Genomic DNA, 22,137 nt, shown 5'->3' on the forward strand with positions numbered 1-22,137 from the left:
AATCTCAGAATTCTGAATTTTTTTCTCAGAATTCTGCCTCTAAACTCAGAATTCTGCCTTTTTTTCCTCAGAATTTTGAATTTTTTTCTCAGAATTCTGCCTTTAAACTCAGAATTCTGCCTTTTTTTCCTCAGAATTCTGCCTTTTTTTCCTCAGAATTCTGACTTTTTTCTCATTATAATAATAATAAGAAATATATATTGGACCTTATTTTATTTTATTTTTTTCCAGTGGCTTTAATCCTCTTCTGTACTTTCTAATATTGGGTTTACTTCAAAAATTAAATGCATGGGCATTTTTGTAACTCCATGAAAAAAAAAATTGATCGCATAATCGCAAACAAAAACACTCTAGAAAAAAAATCTTGCCTAAGGTTCTCATAATTCATGCATGAAAGGGTTAATTTCAGAGCTGATATCTATCCATTTTCCATGTTTTCTTGATAATAACAAATCACTTCAGTTCTTACATCAGTATCTATGGCATTGTACTGACAAAAACAGTGCTTTTAGACATTCCATGTTTTCTTTTCTGTCTGTTTTAGTCACATGATACACACAGGAGTTAGGACTGGATTGCATAACCATTGTTTCTGATGACTTTTGATGGTCTAATAATTTTTTCCGCAACTGTATGTACAGATTTTATAACATTGCCTCTTGTCAGCTGTCAAAGAGGGTGTTCATTTACAGTCGAACCCAAAAAAAAGTCCCCAGTTGGGTTTAATTAAGCCAAAAGTTCGGATCCTTCGATTCAATAATTACTGCAGTGATTAATATGTTTCAGCCACAACCCGTTTCTAACCAGAACTGATGCAATGAGTATGTAGCTTCTCATGTCTTTACCCTTAAAGACCTAAAAGTCATTAAACTATATATAAAACTGTGTCTGCAGCTGGACATGGGCATTACATTTGTTAAAAGTGGCATTAAAAAGGGCATTAAAAAGCATTAAATTAGATTTACTGATACCTGCAGAAACCCTCTAAATGTGGAAACTTCAAAATTAATTTGTCTCTGTATCCAACCTTTCCAAAGTAATTTATCACTATTTATTTATTATTGAATGTACTGACCCTATAGAATTGTAGATATTCATAAAAACTCAAAGTAAATTATTAAATTATCATTCATTCACTTATTATTAACCCTTTCATGCATAGTGGTCACTCCAGTGGACAGTTACTCTACAGCTTTACTCTTGTATATTCATGGGTTTAGTTGTTTTAGTTCCATATCAGCCAACACAGTGGACACTTATGCATCATCTCATAAACTGCAATTCATACCATTATTGTAACTTTGCTGTTCTTGGTTGGTTCTTGAGTGGAAATCAATTGTTAATATTTATTTTTTTGCATATTATCTCCATGAAGTGAGTAATAACTTGTATTAGAATATGTTAAAATGTGAGAAAACATCAGATTAGCTGCATTAAACATGGTTTCATTTCACTGTTTTCATATCACTTTATGATATTGGGTTTTAAATACATGTTTCTTTGCTTCAAGAATAAAATTCATGGTGTAGCCGAGTGGACATTTTTGTACATCTATGTAAAACAAGACAAAAAAAACCTCAATCTCATTGTTTTTTTCATGTCTAAGGAGGAATAAAAACAGCCAAAAAATAAAACAAAACAAAAACCCTCAACTAAGGTTCTCATAATTCATGCATGAAAGGGTTAATATTTCAGTTTTTCCTTTACTTTTAACCGTACCTAAGTCATTTATCATAACATTATCCTCTGAATTTTGCTTCTTCTTTTTTTTTTTTTTCCAATAAAAAATCAAGTATTTTCTTGGATTTCATTCACTGATCATGTAGATGTTTATAAAAACTTGAGTTAATTCAAAGGTTATTGTATCAGAACAGAGAAAACTGAAGAAAAAGTGACTTTTTCAGCAAAATATATATCATGAACTGAACATAAGACAAGTATCTCCATCCACTGTCATTTATTTTTTTAGACAAAAATCCAGTGCAGGGAAGACAGGTTGAAAATATACAGTGTGAAACATGAAAAAAACATCAAGAGAAAAAGAACAAAATCTGTTAAAAAAAAAGGCAAACCTACAAAAATAAATAATTAAGATTAGAATTTCCATCTCTGTGGGTTGCAGAAATGTACGATTATTCAATAGTTTTTTTGGTGATTGACTTGATTTGCCCCAAAAAACAATATTTAAATTTATTGCTTTATTGCTTTAATGTACAGTGAAAATGTTTTTGCATCATTGAGCCAAGCACTGAAACTTTATGTGAATGTAATTGTATTTGTTGTGTGAATTAAATTAAGTATGTAAAGGAAATATAATGCACAGTTTGTTCTGGAAAATAAACTTTATCCAACAGATTTTTTTTTTCTTCTTTTTTTTGGTTGAAAACAGGTGGTGTTTGTTTAGGTGAATCCACTGTTATTGTCTTTTTATGGAGGTTAATGACGGTGCGTTTGAAGGCAGCAGAGCGTGTACGACACATCTATACAATCCAGTCAAATTCAACCACTGCAGACGGTAAAACAGAGGGGTTTATTTATCACACCCAGGTGTAGAGAGGGTTCTACCTCCACTGAGTCACACCTTTACATGGGTGGTGGGTGAATGGGGGGGGTGCTCTTCTGCCTATAAAGCACCGTGGCTTCTACTTTTCAGTCATTGAACTTGTATAAAACCTCAGGACCAAACCGACGCCACGATGCTGACTTTTATCCAGCTGAACGTTGTGCTTTTGTGGACGAGCGTTGGCTCAGCTGATGCAGAGAAACTGTTCCATAAACGGGATCATTCGGACGTGCAGAGTGGTAGTTCTCACCAAGCGGAGCTCATAACGGACAAATTCACAGCAGAGGTAAATGCACACTGGAAAAAATATCTGTGAGATGCAACGTCAAAAGAAATAAAATGAACCAGTACATTATAGATACTGTTAGAGCAGTGTTTTTCAAATGTGGGGTCCCCTAAATTTCTAGTAATTGCTAAAAAATTAAAACTTACTAATAAAAATTTACATTATATAGCCTAAATGTTTCCTAAAATTAACATTGATTTGCAACATATTATTGCAAACTATTACACGATCAAAAACAAATTAATTTTATTTAAAAAAAAAAAGTCTCTGTTTTGAATGTCTGGGGTTGCCTGAAATTTCTAATATTTTATGAAAAAAAAATTTAAAATTTAGTAATAGAAATTTACATTATATAGTCTAAATGTTGTCTAAAATTACCGTTTATTTGCAACATATTATAGCAAACTATTACACGATCAAAAACAAATTAATTTTATCAAACAAAATGTCTCTGTTTTGAATGTCTGGGGTCGCCTGAAATGTCTAATATTTTATTTAAAAAAATAATAAATTACTAATAAAAATTTACATTATATAGTCTAAATGTTGTCTAAAATTAACGTTTATTTGCAACATAGTATAGCAAACTATTACACAATCAAAAACAAATTAATTTTAGCAAATAAAATGTCTGCGTTTTGAATGTCTGGGGTTGCCTGAAATTTCTGATAATTTCTATAAAAAAAAAACCCTGAAAACTTACTAATAAAAATTTACATTATATAGCCTAAAATGTTGCCTAAAATTAACATTTAATTGCAACATATTTTAGCAAATTATTACACGATCAAAAACAAATTAACTTTATAAAAAAAAATGTCTCTGTTTTGAATGTCTGGGGTCGCCTGAAATTTCTAATATTTTAAAAAAAAAATTTTAAAATTTAGTAATAAAAATTTACAATATATAGTCTAAATGTTGTCTAAAATTACCGTTTATTTGCAACATAGTATAGCCAACTATTACACGATCAAAAACAAATTAATTTTATCAAACAAAATGTCTCCGTTTTGAATGTCTGGGGTCGCCTGAAATTTCTAATAGTTTAAAAAAAAAAAAAAAAAAAAAGAATGAAAACTTTCGAATAAAAATTTACATTAGATAGCCTAAATGTTGCCTAAAATTAACATTTATTTGCAACATATAGCAAACTATTACACGATCGAAAACAAATTAGTTTTAGCAACAACAAAAAAAAGTCTCCATTTGGAATGTCTGGGGTCACCTGAAATTTCTAATAATTTGTGAAATAAAAAAAAAAAAAATTACTAATAAAAATTTACATTATATAGTCTAAATGTTGTCTAAAATTAATGTTTATTTGCAACATAGTATAGCAAACTATTACACGATCAAAAACAAAATAATTTTAGCCAAAAAAAAAAGTCTCCATTTTGAATGTCTGGGGTCGCCTGAAATTTCAAATAATTTATTTAAAAAAAAATGAAAACTTACAAATAAAAATTTACATTATATAGTCTAAATGTTTCCTAAAATTAACATTGATTTGGAACATATTATAGCAAACTATTACACGATCAAAAACATTAATTTTATTTTAAAAAATGTCTCAGTTTTGAATGTCTGGGGTCGCCTGAAATTTCTGATAATTTGTAAAAAAAAAAAAAAAAAAAAAACCCTGAAAACTTACTAATAAAAATTTACATTATATAGCCTAAAATGTTGCCTAAAATTAACATTTATTTGCAACATATTATAGCAAACTATTACACGATCAAAAACAAATTAAGCCAAAAAAAAGTCTCCATTTTGAATGTCTGGGGTTGCCTGAAGTTTCTAATATTTTGAAAAAAAATAAATTTTGTGTTGGCCATTTCTAATTTCCTGGGGTCTTAAAAAGTCTTAAAAGTCCTGAATTGAACATGAACATGTAGTTTTGCACTTGGTTTTGTATTCATTTTGTATTATCTTTGGATCTATTTTGTTTGGTTTGTCTGACTTTATACAGTACGATTTTAGCGCTAGTTGTGTATCGCTAACCATTAAGGCTATTATTATTTAGAAGGGGGCAGGAAATATAAGATTTTCTTCATCCTGCTCCGTTTTTGAGCATGGGTGTGTATATGTTTGTTCACCTGATGATTATGGAATGTCTGCTGATGAAATGCACAACCATGAACGAAATAAATGAAATGAAAAAAAATTTGCCTAACAAATTAGCATTTACTGCCTTAAAAAGTCTTTAAAAGGTATTCAATTCGATAGGGGAGGTCTTAAATTATGTTGCTTTCAATGTGTCTGGGAAATATCCAAACTGTAAAGAAAGTAACGTTCATCTACTTAGTTCCACTAGTTCCAATTTATATTGAAGTTAGGAACCGTTTACACTGGTCAACAACAAATTTATTGTTCAAGTTTTTTGAGCTGATTTCGGATAATTTTGGTGTGCTGAATCCAAAAATCACATTAATTTTGCTCAATCAGGTCAACTTTCTGAACTATGCTACATATTGGCTTTTGAACATTTTTGCTTACATTTATGAGCATTTTCACATCATATGATACAAAATTCTGTCATATTTCTTGCAATAAACGAGTTCTGCAGATTTTACTTTTGCCAATTTATGATTAATGTTTTTTTTAATATTACAGGTGAATGAAATGGCTTTGACTAGAAGATGTTGCAAAAATAAGCCTGACGTATTCTGCTACATCTGCGCTGAATACACCATTGTACCTAACAGGAATCAAGTCACAAGTTTCATAAAGTGTGCTTACCAATCTTATTTTGGTATTAATTATTATATTTTGTGAGAAGATCAATTTTTTCCAAATCAAATTAGCAAAAAAACCTGACCTGATTGAGAAAAACAGATGTCATTTTTGGATTTAGCGGTGCAAAATGGTCCTAATTCAGTTGAAAAAACCTAGACAACTTGCAAAAAACATTTTTTTGTAACCCAGTGTTATGGAATGTCTGCTGATGAAATGCACATCCATGAATGAAATAAATGAAATGAAAAAAAAATTGCCTAACAAATTAGCATTTACTGCCTTAAAAAGTCTTTAAAAGGTATTCAGTTTGATAGGGAAGGTCTTAAATTATGTTGCTTTCAATGTGCCTGGGAAATATCCAAACTGTAAAGAAAGTAACGTTCATCTACTTAGTTCTGCTTGTTCCAATTTATATTGAAAATAGGAACCGATTACACTGGGTTACAAGAAAATGTTTTTTGCAAGTTTTCTAGGTTTTTTCAACTGAATTCGGACCATTTTGCACCGCTAAATCCAAAAATGACATCTGTTTTTCATAATCAGGTCAGGTTTTTTTTTTTGCTAATTTGATTTTGAAAAATTTGATCTTCTCACAAAATTGATGACATTTTTGTGACGTTATCAGTTGATTTTTTATATAGTTCTCACCCAAAATAGGTTTTAAGAGAAAAAAAATCATTTTCTAACAGGATTCCTGTTAGGTACAATGGTGTATTCAGCGCAGATGTAGCAGAATACGTCAGGCTTATTTTTGCAAGATCTTCTAGTCGAAGCCATTTCATTCACCTGTAATATTAAAAAAAACCATGAATCATAAATTGGCAAAAGTAAAATCTTCAGAACTCATTTATTGCAAGAAATATGAAAGAATTTTGTATCATATGATGTGAAAATGCCCATAAATGTAAGCAAAAATGTTCAAAAGCCAATATGTAGCATAGTTCAGAAAGTTGACCTGATTGAGCAAAATTAATGTGATTTTTGGATTCAGCACACCAAAATGATCCTAAATCAGCTCAAAAAACTTGAACAATAAATTTGTTGTTGACCAGTGATATTGAATGTCTGCTGATGAAATGCACATCCATGAACGAAATAAATGAAATGAAAAAAAATTAGCCTAACAAATTAGCATTTACTGCCTTAAAAAGTCTTTAAAAGGTATTCAATTCGATAGGGGAGGTCTTAAATTATGTTGCTTTCAATGTGTCTGGGAAATATCCAAACTGTAAAGAAAGTAACGTTCATCTACTTACTTCCACTAGTTCCAATTTATATTGAAATTAGGAACCGATTATCAGTAATTTAAGCTCCCGGTGAGAATTACTCGTAACAGTGCGAATAAAGGCGTTGAAGTAAATAAATACATTTTCCTAAATTCTAGGAGTCACAAATTTTTGCTGGTATATCTGTGAAATAGGCATTAAATTCAGTTCAAAGTAGTCTTAAATTTAACTTGTAGAAACCTGTAAGAAGTCTGATTTCACTACGACAACAGAAGCACTTGAACACAACGCACTAGTAACTCACAAGGGCAAAGCGTCATCTTCCCGACAGCGCCTGAAGGCAGCATTAGCTAGTGTGTGCGTCAAGGAATTTTCTAATCAAACTTTTTAAACTTGAGGGCGATAGAAGCTTCAGAATAAAAAGTATTTCCTGGGAATTTACTGTAGTTTCTTCAACACTGCTCACTGAGGTGTGTGTAATTAAATTATTTTTTATTTATTTTTCTGTTACGACTGAGCAGTGTCAGCCTCTTTAGCCCCGCCCACTCAGCCCAATGACCCTCAGGTGTGGTTGAACCGCAGGTGCATCCACTCACCTGATGAACAGAACCTGAAGGACCTGCCTGGTGTCACCATCAGACCTTTACTGAACCACCAAACCTGAAGACTTGTGCACATTTGAACATTTTGTTTCCATTAGTTTGAAGAGGATTCGTAACTTCACGCACAACAGGAACTATGTGAGAATTCTTAAAGTTTTGTTTTTTGTATTTACTCACAGACCTTTACTGAAGCTTGACGCTGTGGAAAATAACACGTCAATGAAAAATGGGGTCTTTGTAGTTTCCATTAGACCAGACGGGGGTCAAACATAAGGCCCGTGGGCCAAAACAGGCCCCCCTAAGGGTCCAATCCGGCCAGTGGGATGAATTTTTACACAGAAAATATAAAGTCAAGTTCAAAATTTTAACAATTTTCTGCCTGTTATTGAAAGTTTCATGTATTTGTAGATCCACTGTGATCTGTAAGTTATAATGCATATGTGTAAATGAGAAGATGAGGCAGAATATTGTTAAAATTGCACTTAATTGTCTTTAGAAATTTCAGATTGTTCATTTTTATTCATGTTTTTTGTGAAAGGATAGTTTGTGAATGTAAATATTTTGGTACTTTGGTAAAATTTGTTTAAGTAAATGTAAATATTTTCAGAATTTTTAAGTTTTGAAGTTATTCATATGCTTTTTTTGCACTAAAATGAAGCAAAAAATTAGGAGTCGTCATTATTTATAAGTTATGTTACATTATGCCTGTAAATAATATCAACTTCAAATTTTCTTCTTGGTTTAATGTTACGTTATGAAAATATTCATATTTACAAACTATCCTTTAACGATGAAATGAGAATGACGAACAAATATTAATGTTAATACTGACTAATTTTTCTAAAAAAAAAAATTCATTCTTTTCAGTTTATTCACATTTTTTTGTGAAAGGATAGTTTGTAAATGTAAATATTTTCCAAATGTCAAAGTTATTAAGTTAAGTAAAATGAAGCGTTATTTATAAGTTATGTTACATTATGCCTATAAATAGTGTCAACTTCAAATTTTCTTCATGATTTAATGTTACGTTCTGAAAATATTCACATTTACAAACTATCCTTTAACAATTAAATGTGAATAATGAAAAAATATTAATGTTAATACTGACTCATTTTTCTAAAATAATTCATTTTTTCTATTTGTTTTTTTGTGAAAGGATAGTTTGTAAATGTAAATATTTTCAGAATTTAGAAGTTATTAAGTTATTCATTTGTATTTTTTGCACTAAAATGAAGCAAAAAAATTGGTGTAGTCATTGTTTATGTTATTATGGTACATTATGCCTATAAATAATGTCAACTTTAAATTTTTTTCTTGGTTTAATGTTACGTTATGAAAATATTCACATTTATGAACTATCCTTTAACAATAAAATGTGAATAACAAACAAATATTAATGTTAATACTGACTCATTTTTCTAAAAAAACATTCTTTTCAGTTTATTCACATTTTTTTGTGAAAGGATAGTTTGTAAATGTAAATATTTTCCAAATGTAGAAGTTAAGTTGTTCATATGTAGTTTTTGCCCTAAAATGAAGTGAAAAATTTGGAGTAGCTGTTATTTATAAGTTATTATGGTACATTATGCCTATAAATAATGTCAACTTCAAATTTTCTTCTTGGTTTAATGTTACGTTATGAAAATATTCACATTTACAAACTATTCTTTAACAATCAAATGTGAGTAACGAACAAATATTAATGTTAATACTGACTAATTTTTCTAAAAAATGTCATTCTTTTCAGTTTATTCATATTTTTTGTGAAAGAATAGTTTGTAAATGTAAATATTTTCAAAGTTTAGATGTTAAGTTATTTATTTGTATTTTTTTGCACTAAAATGAAGCGAAAAAATTGGAGTTGTCATTATTTCTAAGTTGTTATGTTCCATTATGCCTGTCAATAATGACAACTTAAAATGTTGTTATTTGTTTAATGTGAAAAAATAACATAAAAAGAATGACATTTCTTAAGAAAAATAAGTGAATATTAATATTTGTTCAAGTTTTTCACTTTTTATTGTTAAAGGATAGTAAATATTTTGATAAGGTAATATTTTTTCACATATAAACCAAGAAGGAAATTTGAAGTTGTCGTTATTTATAGGCATAATGTAACAAAATAACTTATAAACAATGACTACTGCAAATTTTTCGCTTTGTTTTTCGTACAAAACCCCCCCCAGAACATATGAATAACTTAAAAACATAAAAATTCAGAATACGTTTACATTTACTTGAGTAAATGTTTCCAAAAGTTTTGTGCCTTTGTAGATTTGATCCATAATGCATGTGTATAAATGATTACCTGAGACATAATACTGTTAATATTCCCTTATTTTTCTTGAGAAATTTCATTCTTTTCAGGTTTGTCTTAGTTAATGTTGTACTTCAACTACAAATACTTCTCACCTTACTGCTTGTACTTCTACTACTTAATGTTATACTAGTATTGTTAATATTCACTTATTTTTCTTAAGAAATTTAATTCCTTTCGGGTTATTCACATTTTTTGTGAAAGGATAGTAAATATTTCCAAAATTTATAAGTTAAGTTATTCATACCTTTTTTTTTTTTTTTTTCCACTAAAACGAAGCGAAAAATTTGGAGTAGTCATTATTTATAAGTTAATATGTTATTATTTTACCGGTCCAATCCACTTGAGATCATATTGTGTTGTATGGCTTCATTCAGACAGCAGGTCTTAATGCACAATTCAGATTTTTTGGTGAAATCCGATGTGTTTTTTTTTTGTTTTTGTTTTTTTTTGTATGCTTGCTCATATTACACATTAAATGGGACTTCTGTTAGTTTTGAGTCTGAACTGAATGCGACCCTGAAGTGACCCGCATTTGTAAAAGTGGTCCTGATATAATACGTGACCACGCAGGTACGCACTGTTTACGGAAATAAATTTTTCCCCGTCGCTCCTCCTCCTGGGACACAGAATTGTGACATTTGTCGCATTTCAGTGACGTAAATGTCGGATAAATGCGACCTGGCAGTTCAAAATGAAGTCACATTGCAAAATATTAGATGTGTATCAGATTTAGGACCACATATGAAAGTGGCCTGGGTCGAATTTGTGCTGTTCAAACTGTCTTTATCACTGTAGTTCCAACCTTTTTAACATCACAAATTTCTGGCGACCCCAGACATTCGAAACCGAGACTTTTTTTTTTTTGCTAAAATTAATTTGTTTTTGATCATGTAATAGTTTGCTATGCTATGTTGCAAATAAACGTTAATTTTAGATGACATTTAGTCTATATAATGTATCTTATTATGGACAGAGGCAGTAAATCCAGGTGTAGATTACTGCACAAAGTGAGAATTTGAGTTTCCTTGGTCAGGATATGTACAGTCAGTCCAGCTTATATTTACAAGGCTGACAATTAATACTGAACAAACAAGAACTCAAACTATGAATTATGAAAGAGCTGCAGCATCTGAAACTGACCACCATGAACATGTGACAGATAAACAGAACCACAGTGCTGCAGTTTCAGCTTCAGTTTGTCATGTCTGTTATGGATTGGGATTGTCTCTGTCAACTCCGCATATATTTTTATTAGTAAGTTTTTTTTGTTTTTGTTTTTTTTTTTTTAATTTTTATCAATTACTATAAATTTCAAGCGACCCCAAGGTTGAAAAACACTGCTTTAACCTTCCTCTTGTGTTAGCTTTCTGTTACCATCTCTTATGTCAACGGGTCGGTTTTGACCCATGTCTTAAATCAGCTGTAAAATACACAAAATACAAAGATCGATCATCCAATTTGTTTCTTATCTCTTGGCTACCTTGTTAGGTTTCCTTATCCATGAAAATATTGGTTTTAATATTTTTAGTGTGAGCATCTTGGCCTTTTTTTTTGTCAGTATACCCCTTGATGTGCACTCTGCAAGTCACCAACTCTATACGGAATTGACGTCACACGAGTGGACATGCCCGTCTTTGCTTTTTTTGTTTTTGTGCAGGTATACTGGATAACGAGTCAAAATGAGAATCCCTAAAAGCTTACATGATTGGGAGAGGAGTTGGCTGTCAGTGTGTTGGCTGACAGTGCACTTATGATTTCAGTTTTCGCTCTCATTATTGGTTTATAAACTCATTTTTCTATAACGGGGTTGAAACCGACCCTAACAACATAAAGGTCATAATTTCAACCAGAGTATTTCATAATTTAGTGAAGAAAAAAATGTTTTGTATTATTTTGTTGAAACGAGGTTCCTGACAAAGTCAAAAAGCTTAGATGCAATAAACAAACTTTATGTGGTTCTTTTATGCATTTAAAACCTAAAATGGGTTGGTGCCGACCCTAACATAAGAGGAAGGTTAACAGATCGGATACAGGTAGGGATGGGAATCGAGAACCGTATCCCGGTAGCTCGATTCCTTGGAATTGTTTGCTTGCCTGCTTAACGATTCTGCTTATCAATTCCACCTTCGTTGCACATGCGCGATGACATCACGCATACGCTGCATTGTTTTGGTGAGAACGTAGCCAACATGGCGTTGAGGCAGAAACGGTCTAAAAAGACGACACCAGGTCCACTGGAACACTGTCAAAGCTTCCATTTCTTCAAAATGGTGGAATCCCTCCAATCTGTTCAAACATTTGTCCACAGCATGGGATTCATTTGATTCTCTACTTAGCAGCGCTTGTTAATCTAGCGGCAGAGTGAACACCAGGCCATCATCCGGGCCCAGTTCTGGTTCCGGTGCAGGCAACAAATGTTGTACCCCCTCAAATACAAGTTTCTGAAGGTAGGGGAAAGGCAATGAGGTGCACGACAACGGGAGACGGGCAGAGTCGAACCGGTTCCACGTAGTAGAAATGAGGCAATAGAGGAATTCGTAAAGCATCCTTAGTTTCACTTTCACTGTACGCCCCGCCCCCAAACTGGGTCGGCATCATCTGTTATTATTATTATTATTATTTGTACATACTGTATATGTTGTATTTTCTGTGCAAAGATGAAAATATAAAAGACAGTTAATGCAAATGTAGCGGCTGTACACATGCGTTGCCAAAGAGGTCTTTCCACACAATCCTTTTTTTTCCCTTGTTCACCAGTTTATTCTGGCACACATACAAAAAAAAAACCATACGTCAAATGAAAAACCCACAGTCCGTCTTGGGCAGGAAAGAACGACAAAACTGCTGCTATTTTTTTTTTTTTTTAACCAACATTGTAAAAACAAAGCAAACAAAATACATATCTGGCACACATACAAAAAAAACAACCATACGTCAAATGAAAAACCCGCAGTCCGTCTTGGGCAGGAAAGAACGACAAAACTGCTGCTATATATATATTTTTTTAACCAACATTGTAAATACAAAGCAAACAAAATACATATCTGGCACACATACAAAAAAAAAAAACATACGTCAAATGAAAAACCCGCAGTCCGTCTTGGGCTAAAAAAAAAAAAAAAAAAAAATAAAATAAAAATCACAGTTAGCTAACTCCACGAACACACACAAAGAACATTGCAATTAAAAAAACAACAACAACATACTCAACCGAAAGCCAATCATGACACCAACACAACGGTACACAACACCCACCCAAATATGACATAAAGAAAACAAAAAAAAAGTAAAATAAAGACAGGACCAACATGCGTGCACTCACCAGGAAAGAACGACAAAACTGCTGCTATCTCCTGGGGTGCACGACCCCAGTTTGAAGGGGTGTGGGGTTCATGTCCCCAAAATAAAATTGGAATTAGCACAACAAAAGTCAGCAATGGCAAGTGGAATCCTACACTATATACCTTAACTCTGTTACACAAACACACCCGTTTGTACTCTTTGATTCCCTCACCTAATGAGAATCGATAATGGAATCAGAATCGTTAAATTCTTATCGATTCCCATCCCTACATACAGGTCACATATAGGCAAAAAACATCGGATTTGGGCCACATTTACCTGCAGTCTGACCGTAGCCTAAACGACCCCTGAACTACCGTGACTTGAACACCCAAACATCACTAACGCCTCATGTCATGTTACAGTTGTTTCTCTCCAGATATGGTTTCATGAAGCCGGTGAACTGGGAGGAAATCCAGTTCCACGATGCAGATGACGCAGACTCTCCTTTTACTGATGACTACTTGGATGATGTAGACGTTCGGATCCAGGAAGGAGCATCGTCGCAAAATCCAAGAGTTACAGCTCAAGACGTCGGTCCAACTCCAGCCCAAGGTTCTAACGGTTTTGGATTTTTCGTTATAGTTTAGTTTTATTTAGTTTTGACTTTTTTTTTTCTCTAATTCAGTTCGTTTTAATTCGTTTTTAGTTTTTATTAGTTTTCGTTCTTTTCTAAATGCTTAGTTTTAGTTTCTTTATATCTTTTCTCTTCTTCGTCGTCGAATTCACATAAATCCCAGACAGGACTCTGCTGCTTTCTCCCAGCTTTAGCTTCCATGTTTCCAGGTAGAGTGGGGACCAGAAGACGACTAAACGACAAGTGACAAGAAGTGACGGACCGTTAAATATCATATGGTACCAGCAGCGAAAATTGCTTGAGGGAAATAAATCGATTTTATATCAATTCGACATCGACAAAGACGAAAACGAAGGGAATTTTATCCAGAATTTTTATACGTTTTAGTTAGTTTTGTAAACACACAATACAGTTTCAGTTAGTTGTCGTTTTTTCTTTTAATTATAGTTTTTATTTAACCCTTTCATGCATGAATTATGAGAACCTGAGTCAGTATTTTTTTCTTGAGTGTTTTTATTCCTCTTTAGGCATGAAGAAAACAATGCATTTGAAATTTTTTTTTTTTTTATAAACCTATTTTTCATGGGGTTACAAAAATGCCCATTCAACTGGACACCATGCATTTAATTTTTGAAGCAAAGAAACATGTATTTAACCCTTTCATGCATGAGTTATCAGAACCTTAGTCATTATTTTTTCTTGAGTTTTTTATATTCCTCTTTAGGCATGAAAAAAACAATGCAAATTATTTATTTATTTATTTATTTATTTTTATGAACCTATGTTTCACGGAGTGACAAAATGTCCACTCAACTGGACAACATGTGTTTAATTTTTGAAGCAAAGAAACATGTATTTAAAACTCGTCATCAGAAAGTGATATACTGTGTGAAAACTATGAAATAAAAACATTTTTTAATGCTGCTAATTGCTAAATCGCTAACGTTTTCTCACATTTTCTCATACTCTAATATTAGTTATTACTCATTTCATGGAGATAAAATCCTGAGACCCAGGAAATGGACAGTTTTGGCTGTTTTATATTAAAAAATTGTCTTGATTGGAAACTGCATAATGCAACAGTTTTTTCAGATACATTTTTAAAATAATTTTTATTTATTGATTGATTTTTTTTTTTTTTAATGGAATGGCCTTTGTAATGCATAGCATTTTTAAAGTAAAACTGTCAAACTTTTGTCCCCTATAGAGGACAAAATGCATTGCTGGGTCCCAAGAGGATATGCAAAAAAAACCCTAATAACAATTAGCCACTGATTCACTCAGGAAAAAAAATCTTGATTAAAGTTCTCATAGTTCATGCATGAAAGGGTTAAAGTAAAACTGTCAAACTTTTGTGCCCTACAGAGGACAAAATGCATTTGCTGGGTTTCAGGTGGAAATGCAAAAACAAAAAAAAACAAAACTTTTTGTTCCAGAAAACTGTTAATTACAGTCTAATAACAATTAGCAATTGATTTACACTAAAACATATTACTGCAGATCAGGTTTATCATGAGCAGCAAAGCTACAATAATTGTATGAATGTCAGTGTATTATGGGATGGTGCATAAGCGTCCACTGTGTTGGCTGATATGGAACTAAAACAACTAAACCCATGAATAAACAATAGAACAGCTGGAATATGTGTCCACTGTAGTGACCAGTATGCATGAAAGGGTTAAAACTCATTATCAGAAAGTGATATACTGTGTGAAAACTATGAAATATAAACATTTTTAATGCTGCCAATTGCTAAATTGCTACTGTTTTCTCACATTTTCTCATACTCTAATATTTATTACTCATTTCATGGAGATAATATCCTGAGACCCAGGAAATGGACAGTTTTGGCTGTTTTAGATTAAAAAATTGTCTTGATTGGAAACTGCATAATGCAACATTTTTTTCAGATACATTTTCAAATTCATTATTCATTCATTATTTTTATTTATTGATTGATTTTTTTTTAATGGAATGTCCTTTGCAATGCATAGCCTCTTTAACCCTTTCATGTACAGTGGTCACTACAGTGGACAGTTCTTCTACAGCTGTTCTCTTGTATATTCATGGATTTTGTTGTTTTACTTGCATATCAACCAAGACAGTGGATACTTATGCACCATCCCATAATACACTGCAATTCATTACGTGACTGTAACATTCCTGTTCTTCATAAACCTGACCTCCAGCAACATATTTGAGTGTAAATCAATTGCTAATTGTTATTAGACTGTAATTAACAGTTTTTGTTTGTTTTTTTTAAGTTGTGTTGTTGTTTTCTGCATATTATTTGAGTGAGTAATAACTACTATTATAGTATGTTAAAACGTGAGAAAACATCAGATTAGCAACATTAAAAAAAACATTTATTTCATCGTTTTCACACAGTATGACAGTAAATGCATGTATTGTTTTTGCTTCAAAAATTAACCCTTTCGTGCATAGTGGTCACTCCAGTGGACAGCTATTCTACAGCTGTTCTCTTGTATATTCATGCATTTTATTGTTTTAGTTGCATAATAGTCAACACAGTGGACACGTGCATCATCCCATACAGTGCATTTTATACTGTTACTGTAACTGCTGTTCTTGATCAACCTGATCTGCACTAACATGTTATAGTGTAAATCAACAAACAAAACATTTTTTTTTTTTTTTTTGTGCATATTATCTCCATGAAGTGAATAATAACTAGCATTAGAGTGTGTTAAAATGTGGGAAAACATCTGATTAGCAGCATTAAAAATGTTTTTATTGCATAGTTTTCCATTTCACATTCTGATATTAGGTTTTAAATACATGTTTCTTTGCTTCAAAAGTTAAATGCATGGGGTCCGGCTGAGTGGACAGTTTTGTAACTACTTTAAAAAAAACAAAACAAAACAAAAAAACTCAATCGCATTGTTTTGTTTTTTTTGTTTTTTTTTTCATGCCTAAAGAGGAATAAAAACACTCAGGAAAAATATCGTGACTAAGGTTTTCATAATTGCATGAAAGGGTTAAACACATGGTGTCCAGCTGAGTGGACATTTTTGTAACGCCATGAAAAATAGACTCATAAAAAACAAAAATTTCAATCACTATTTTTTTCATGCCTAAAGAGGAATAAAAACACTCAGGAAAAAAAATCTTGATTAAAGTTCTCATAGTTCATGCATGAAAGGGTTAAAGTAAAACTGTCAAACTTTTGTGCCCTCCAGAGGACAAAATGCATTTGCTGGGTTTCAGGTGGAAATGCAAAAACAAAAACAAAAAAAAAAAAAAACTTTTTGTTCCAGAAAACTGTTAATTACAGTCTAATTACAATTGGCAATTGATTTACACTCAAACATGTTAGTGCAGATCAGGTTTATCAAGAACAGCACAGTTACAGTAATGGTCTGAATGTCAGTGTTTGGGATGATGCATAAGCTCCACTATATTTGGTTGATATGGAACTAAAACAACAAAACGCATGAATAAACAACAGAACAGCTGGAGAATAGCTGTCCACTGGAGTGACCACTATGCATGAAAGGGTTAATTCAGTGAACAAAAATGTTTGTACAATTCTAGTTTTTGTCATTTCGTTAGTTTTCGTTAACGATAATCACCTTGGTCCAGCCCAGGAGTTCACCTCAGCCCTGGAAGAGTTCCAGAGAGTATCAGGTCTGCCTGTCACCGGCGTGTTTGACGAAGCCACCAAGACGGCCATGAACAAACCCAGGTGTGGAGTTCCAGACAAGGAGGTGGAGCTGTCGAACAGTGACGACTCTACCGCTGTGGACACCTTTAATGAAACTGTCAGGACCAACATAGGAGGTGGCAACTCCTCTGAAGGCGACATATTCAACTTTAATACCACCGACGCTTCCAATGATACCAACACAAACGACACAGACGACTTTAAAGGGTTTGGTGATGTCATAAACGGCACACATGACGCCAACACTGACTCTAAAATGGAAAATATGAGCGTGAACGTGCATCAAAACGAACCGAACCGACGAAGGAAACGTCACCTCGCAGGTCTGGTGTCCAAAAACAGACAGAAGAGAGAAGTGAGTGAAACAGGTCACATGGCTTTTTCTAAGACGCTGCTGAGGTGGAGGCTGATGGGTGAAGGCTACAGCAGTCAGCTGACCGTGGACGAGCAGAGGTACATCTTCAGACTGGCCTTCAGGATGTGGAGCGAAGTGTCACCGCTGGACTTTGTGGAGGACACGAGTTCACCGCTGGAAGATATTGACATTAGACTTGGCTTTGGCACAGGTACGAAGCATGTGCTTAAAACCATCCCACTTTACCACTTTACTGACGTCATTTTAATGTTATTTATACTGAAAAATTGACTTTGGAATATCACACTGCAAAAAAGGAAGATATGACTTAAACTGACTCAAATTTGGAGTATTTATCTCGAAAGGTCATGTTTAAGACCAGTGGCGGCTGCTGGTCTTTCAGACAGGGGAAGCTCATTGTCGGCTTACATCAAAAAAATGTCAAGTTATTTAAACATAAACTCGTCCCTCCGTTCCTTTTTAAGAAAATGGTCAGTGACCTTATCGTACCAAGTAAACAAGAAAACGTTGAAATTATGTTAAATTGAAACAAGGAAGTACAATGAGTGTGTTTTATTTACAGTGCAAGAAATGAACGAGTAATTTCGTAGTGGTTTCTCTGATTTCACAGCAGAATGTGCGACGGTATTAACTCTTTCGGTGCCAGACAGTTAAGGGGCTAATAAGCCTTAAAAGTGCCACAGAATTTGGCCGTTTTTCAGTATTTCGCGTCGTTTTTATAATCGAAGTCTGAATCGTCATCAGAACTCATTTTCTAGCAGATGGGACTGTTTTGACAGATTGCTGTGTTTACGATATTACTACCAAATGGCCATCTAATTTGCATATGATTTCATTCATAAATTCATTCATAAAATTTCTCAGCAGAAAACGAAACGCGAGCTCTTCCTTGGTCAAAAACCGCTCGGTAACATCCGACCGATTGCTACTTAGATTCAAAACGCACCGGACGCAGCCGATTCATTATTGATCGTAATTTGCAAGAAGATTTGAAAGAACGTCATCGAAATGTGAAAAAGAAATGGGGGAGGGTGGTTTGTTTGTACACAAATATGGCGTGTTCTCCAAAGCCGATCTGATCGGCCTGTGGCACTTTAAAGGTAAAGCTGATTTAATCGGCCCATGGCACTGAAAGAGTTAAACTGAACTGTGTCAGTGAAGGAGTAGATCTGAAAATAGCTGTCGATCAAATGGGGTTCAGCCTTTCGACTGATCCTCCAATCAGCACGTGGAAGCCCGGCATCCAGCCCGGCCGAGCTCCGCCCACAGCTCCATTCACCCCCAGAGACGCCCCGGCGTCCGGGGGCGGGACAACATCGTGGCATTTATCCAATTACCGTCCAGTTTTGAGGCAATGAATAAAACTGTTCCATTCAGTCCCATTGAAGTGCATGGACGCTGAGAGTCTGCGGACAAATGCACTGAGCAGAGATGGAATGAGAAAACAGAGACACGGGAATGGAGGAGAAGTGAACAACATGGAGTCTGTTGGTTTGTGATAAAACTGATTCTGAACAAACTCGTCTGTGAGATGAACGTGTTCTAACACATTTGTAGTCAATGAAATGTCAGCACAACCGAACATATTTAACCATTTAATTTTTGTAATTTTAGGGGAAGCCGAGCTTCCCTTGCAGTTTATGAGAAATCGTCTCTGCTATTGAGTCATTATAACTTAATAAGACCATATATTTAGATTTTTAAAAAATCCTTCTATGACAACTTCAAACGAGTATATTCTGCTTAAAATAACAATTTTAGCATTTTATAATCCTTAGATAACATTTTCTTAGTTTAAGAAAGCTTGATAAGTGCAATTTTCTTACTGCACTGGCAGATAATTTAACATAAAATAAGACATTTTAAACCAATAATGGGTTTAATTTTCTTATTTTTGTACTGGCCTTTTTTGCAGTGGAGAATTCTTCATTAACCCCAGGAGGAAATTATTGGGCGTTAGTCACTCCATTAGAATGTAATAAAAAGTAGCAGGAAAGAAATTATCAATACAACAAAAAAGAAAAACAAAACATACATATGAAGCCCAAATATTCATATTAAAACATTCGATTGAGACACAAAATTAGAACAGCAATTTGTACAATATGTACTAAACAATAGATTAACAATATAATAATTAAAGAACTATATATGGTGTGCAAAAATACAGTTGTGTGTAATTATAATTAAGAGGTTATAAGGTGGAGCGACTGACACAGGCTGCATGCAAGTTGACACATGTGCACTTAGATGTGGAATATCCAGTAGTGTGTCACAGTCTTAATCAGATTTAGAATACTTTTTTAATCCCAGGGAGAAATTATTGGGTGTTCCAGTCGCTCCATTCAAATTTAATAAAAAGTAGCAGGAAATAAATTATCAATACAACAAAAAAGGTAAAAACAAAACATACATATGAAGCCCAAATATTCATAATAAAACACTCTATGAAGATACCAAATTAGAACAGCAATTTACAATACGTACTAGACAATATATTATCAATAGGATAAAGACAAACTGTATTTTACACCAATTATTTACTTGTATTGATAGGTTTAGTGGATCAGAAATTATTAATTTAGATCAGAAGATGCTAGTGGTTTAGGTAATTTGATGGTTAAATGCATTTTACTGATACTTCTCATGTACTATAAGGTTTTAATGCAGAACTTAGAGTATCTGCTCACTTACTAACATATAATGGAGTACTTTGACAGTGCATTACTACTTTTATACAGGTAAAGGAAAAGAAAAGTCTTTTTTTGTAGTAATTTAATCATCCTCTCAGCTGTTTAATGCCCATACTAGTTCACTTCACATGAACCAAAGGCTGAAAACACATGCAGCTGTGAAGTTTGCATTGCTTTACATGTAAAAGTAGATTTTCCTGTGATCTGTGTCACATCTTCAAACCAACAGGAAGACACCTGGGATGTAATCAGAGGTTTGACGGAACCGGCCGTGAATTCGCCCACGCCTGGTTTCTGGGTGACATACACTTTGATGACGACGAACATTTTACGGCTCCAAACACTGGCAGTGGGATCAGTCTGCTCAAAGTAGGAACGCTCACTTTTCAGACGCATACGTAGAAATGTTCAGACAGAATGGAACTCCAGTTTGTGTGTACTGATTAGGTGGCGGTTCATGAGATCGGACACGTGTTGGGTTTACCTCACATCTACAGACCTGGATCTATAATGCAGCCCAGCTACCTGCCCCATGAGGCCGGCTTTGAGATGGACTGGATGGACAGGAAGGCCATCCAGCACCTGTACGGTACATGTGACCACAGCACCATCTAGTGGACGCACACCTGTGGACAAATGAACCACAGTCTGTACACCAGGGGTTCATGCAGGGGTCACATTCAGCCCAGTTTGAATAACCTGAGCTGAACCAGTAAAATAAGATTATAACCTATAGATAATGACAACTCCAAACGTTTCTCTTTGTTTTAGTGCAAAACAAAACTTATGAATAACTTAATAACTTATAACTTCTTAAAATATTTACATTTACAAACTATCCTTTCACAAAAACATATGAATAACCTGAGTTGAACCAGTAAAATAACAGAATAATAAGCTATAAATAATGACAACTTCACATTTTACACTTTGTTTTAGAGCAAAAAAACTAATGAATAACTTATAAATTATGAAAATATTTACATTTACAAACTATCCTTTTACAAAACAAGTGAATAACCTGAGCTGAACCAATAAAATAACAGGATAATAACCTATAAATAATGACAACTTCACATTTTACAAGTTGTTTTAGTGCAAAAATGAAAATATTTACATTTACAAACTATTCTTTCACAAAAAAAGTGAATAACCTGATCCGAACCGGTAAAATAATAGGATAACCCATAAATAATGACAATTTCAAATGTTTTGCTTTTGTTTTAGTGCAAAAAAGCTTATGAGTAACTTGATAACTTATACATTCTGACAATATTTACATTTACAAACTATCCTTTCACAAAAACATGTGAATAACCTGAGCTGAACCAATAAAATAACAGGACAATAACCTATAAATAATGACGACTCCAAATGTTTCTCTTTGTTTTAGTGCAAAAAAAAGCTTATGAAAAACTTCTAAATTATGAAAATATTTACATTTACAAACTATCCTTTCGCAAAAAAATGTGAATAACCTGAGCTGAACCAGTAAAATAATAGGATAACCCATAAATAATGACAACTTCACATTTTACACTTTGTTTTAGAGCAAAAAAACTAATGAATAACTTATAAATTATGAAAATATTTACATTTACAAACTATCCTTTCACAAAAAAAAGTGAATAACCTGATCCGAACCGGTAAAATAATAGGATGATAACCTTTAAATAATGACAACTTCAAATGTTTTGCTTTTGTTTTAGTGCAAAAAAAAGCTTATGAGTA

The 22,137-nt window shown here is 33.2% G+C and overlaps 1 protein-coding gene across 1 annotated transcript in view; it reads left to right on the forward strand.

Moving 5' to 3' along the window:
* The first annotated feature begins 1,972 nt into the window (after positions 1 to 1,972).
* Positions 1,973 to 22,137, forward strand: part of LOC115410457 (matrix metallopeptidase-21-like) — a 32,535-nt gene continuing 12,370 nt past the window's right edge. The window contains exons 1-5 of the mRNA XM_030122113.1: positions 1,973 to 2,849; positions 13,441 to 13,630; positions 17,256 to 17,903; positions 20,636 to 20,775; positions 20,854 to 20,995. Of these exons, the coding sequence (XP_029977973.1) occupies positions 2,697 to 2,849; positions 13,441 to 13,630; positions 17,256 to 17,903; positions 20,636 to 20,775; positions 20,854 to 20,995 (1,273 nt within the window). The 5' untranslated portion in view covers positions 1,973 to 2,696. The remainder of the gene's footprint in view (positions 2,850 to 13,440; positions 13,631 to 17,255; positions 17,904 to 20,635; positions 20,776 to 20,853; positions 20,996 to 22,137) is intronic.

Source organism: Sphaeramia orbicularis, chromosome 19, assembly GCF_902148855.1.
Source record: "Sphaeramia orbicularis chromosome 19, fSphaOr1.1, whole genome shotgun sequence".
Taxonomy (NCBI): domain Eukaryota; kingdom Metazoa; phylum Chordata; class Actinopteri; order Kurtiformes; family Apogonidae; genus Sphaeramia; species Sphaeramia orbicularis.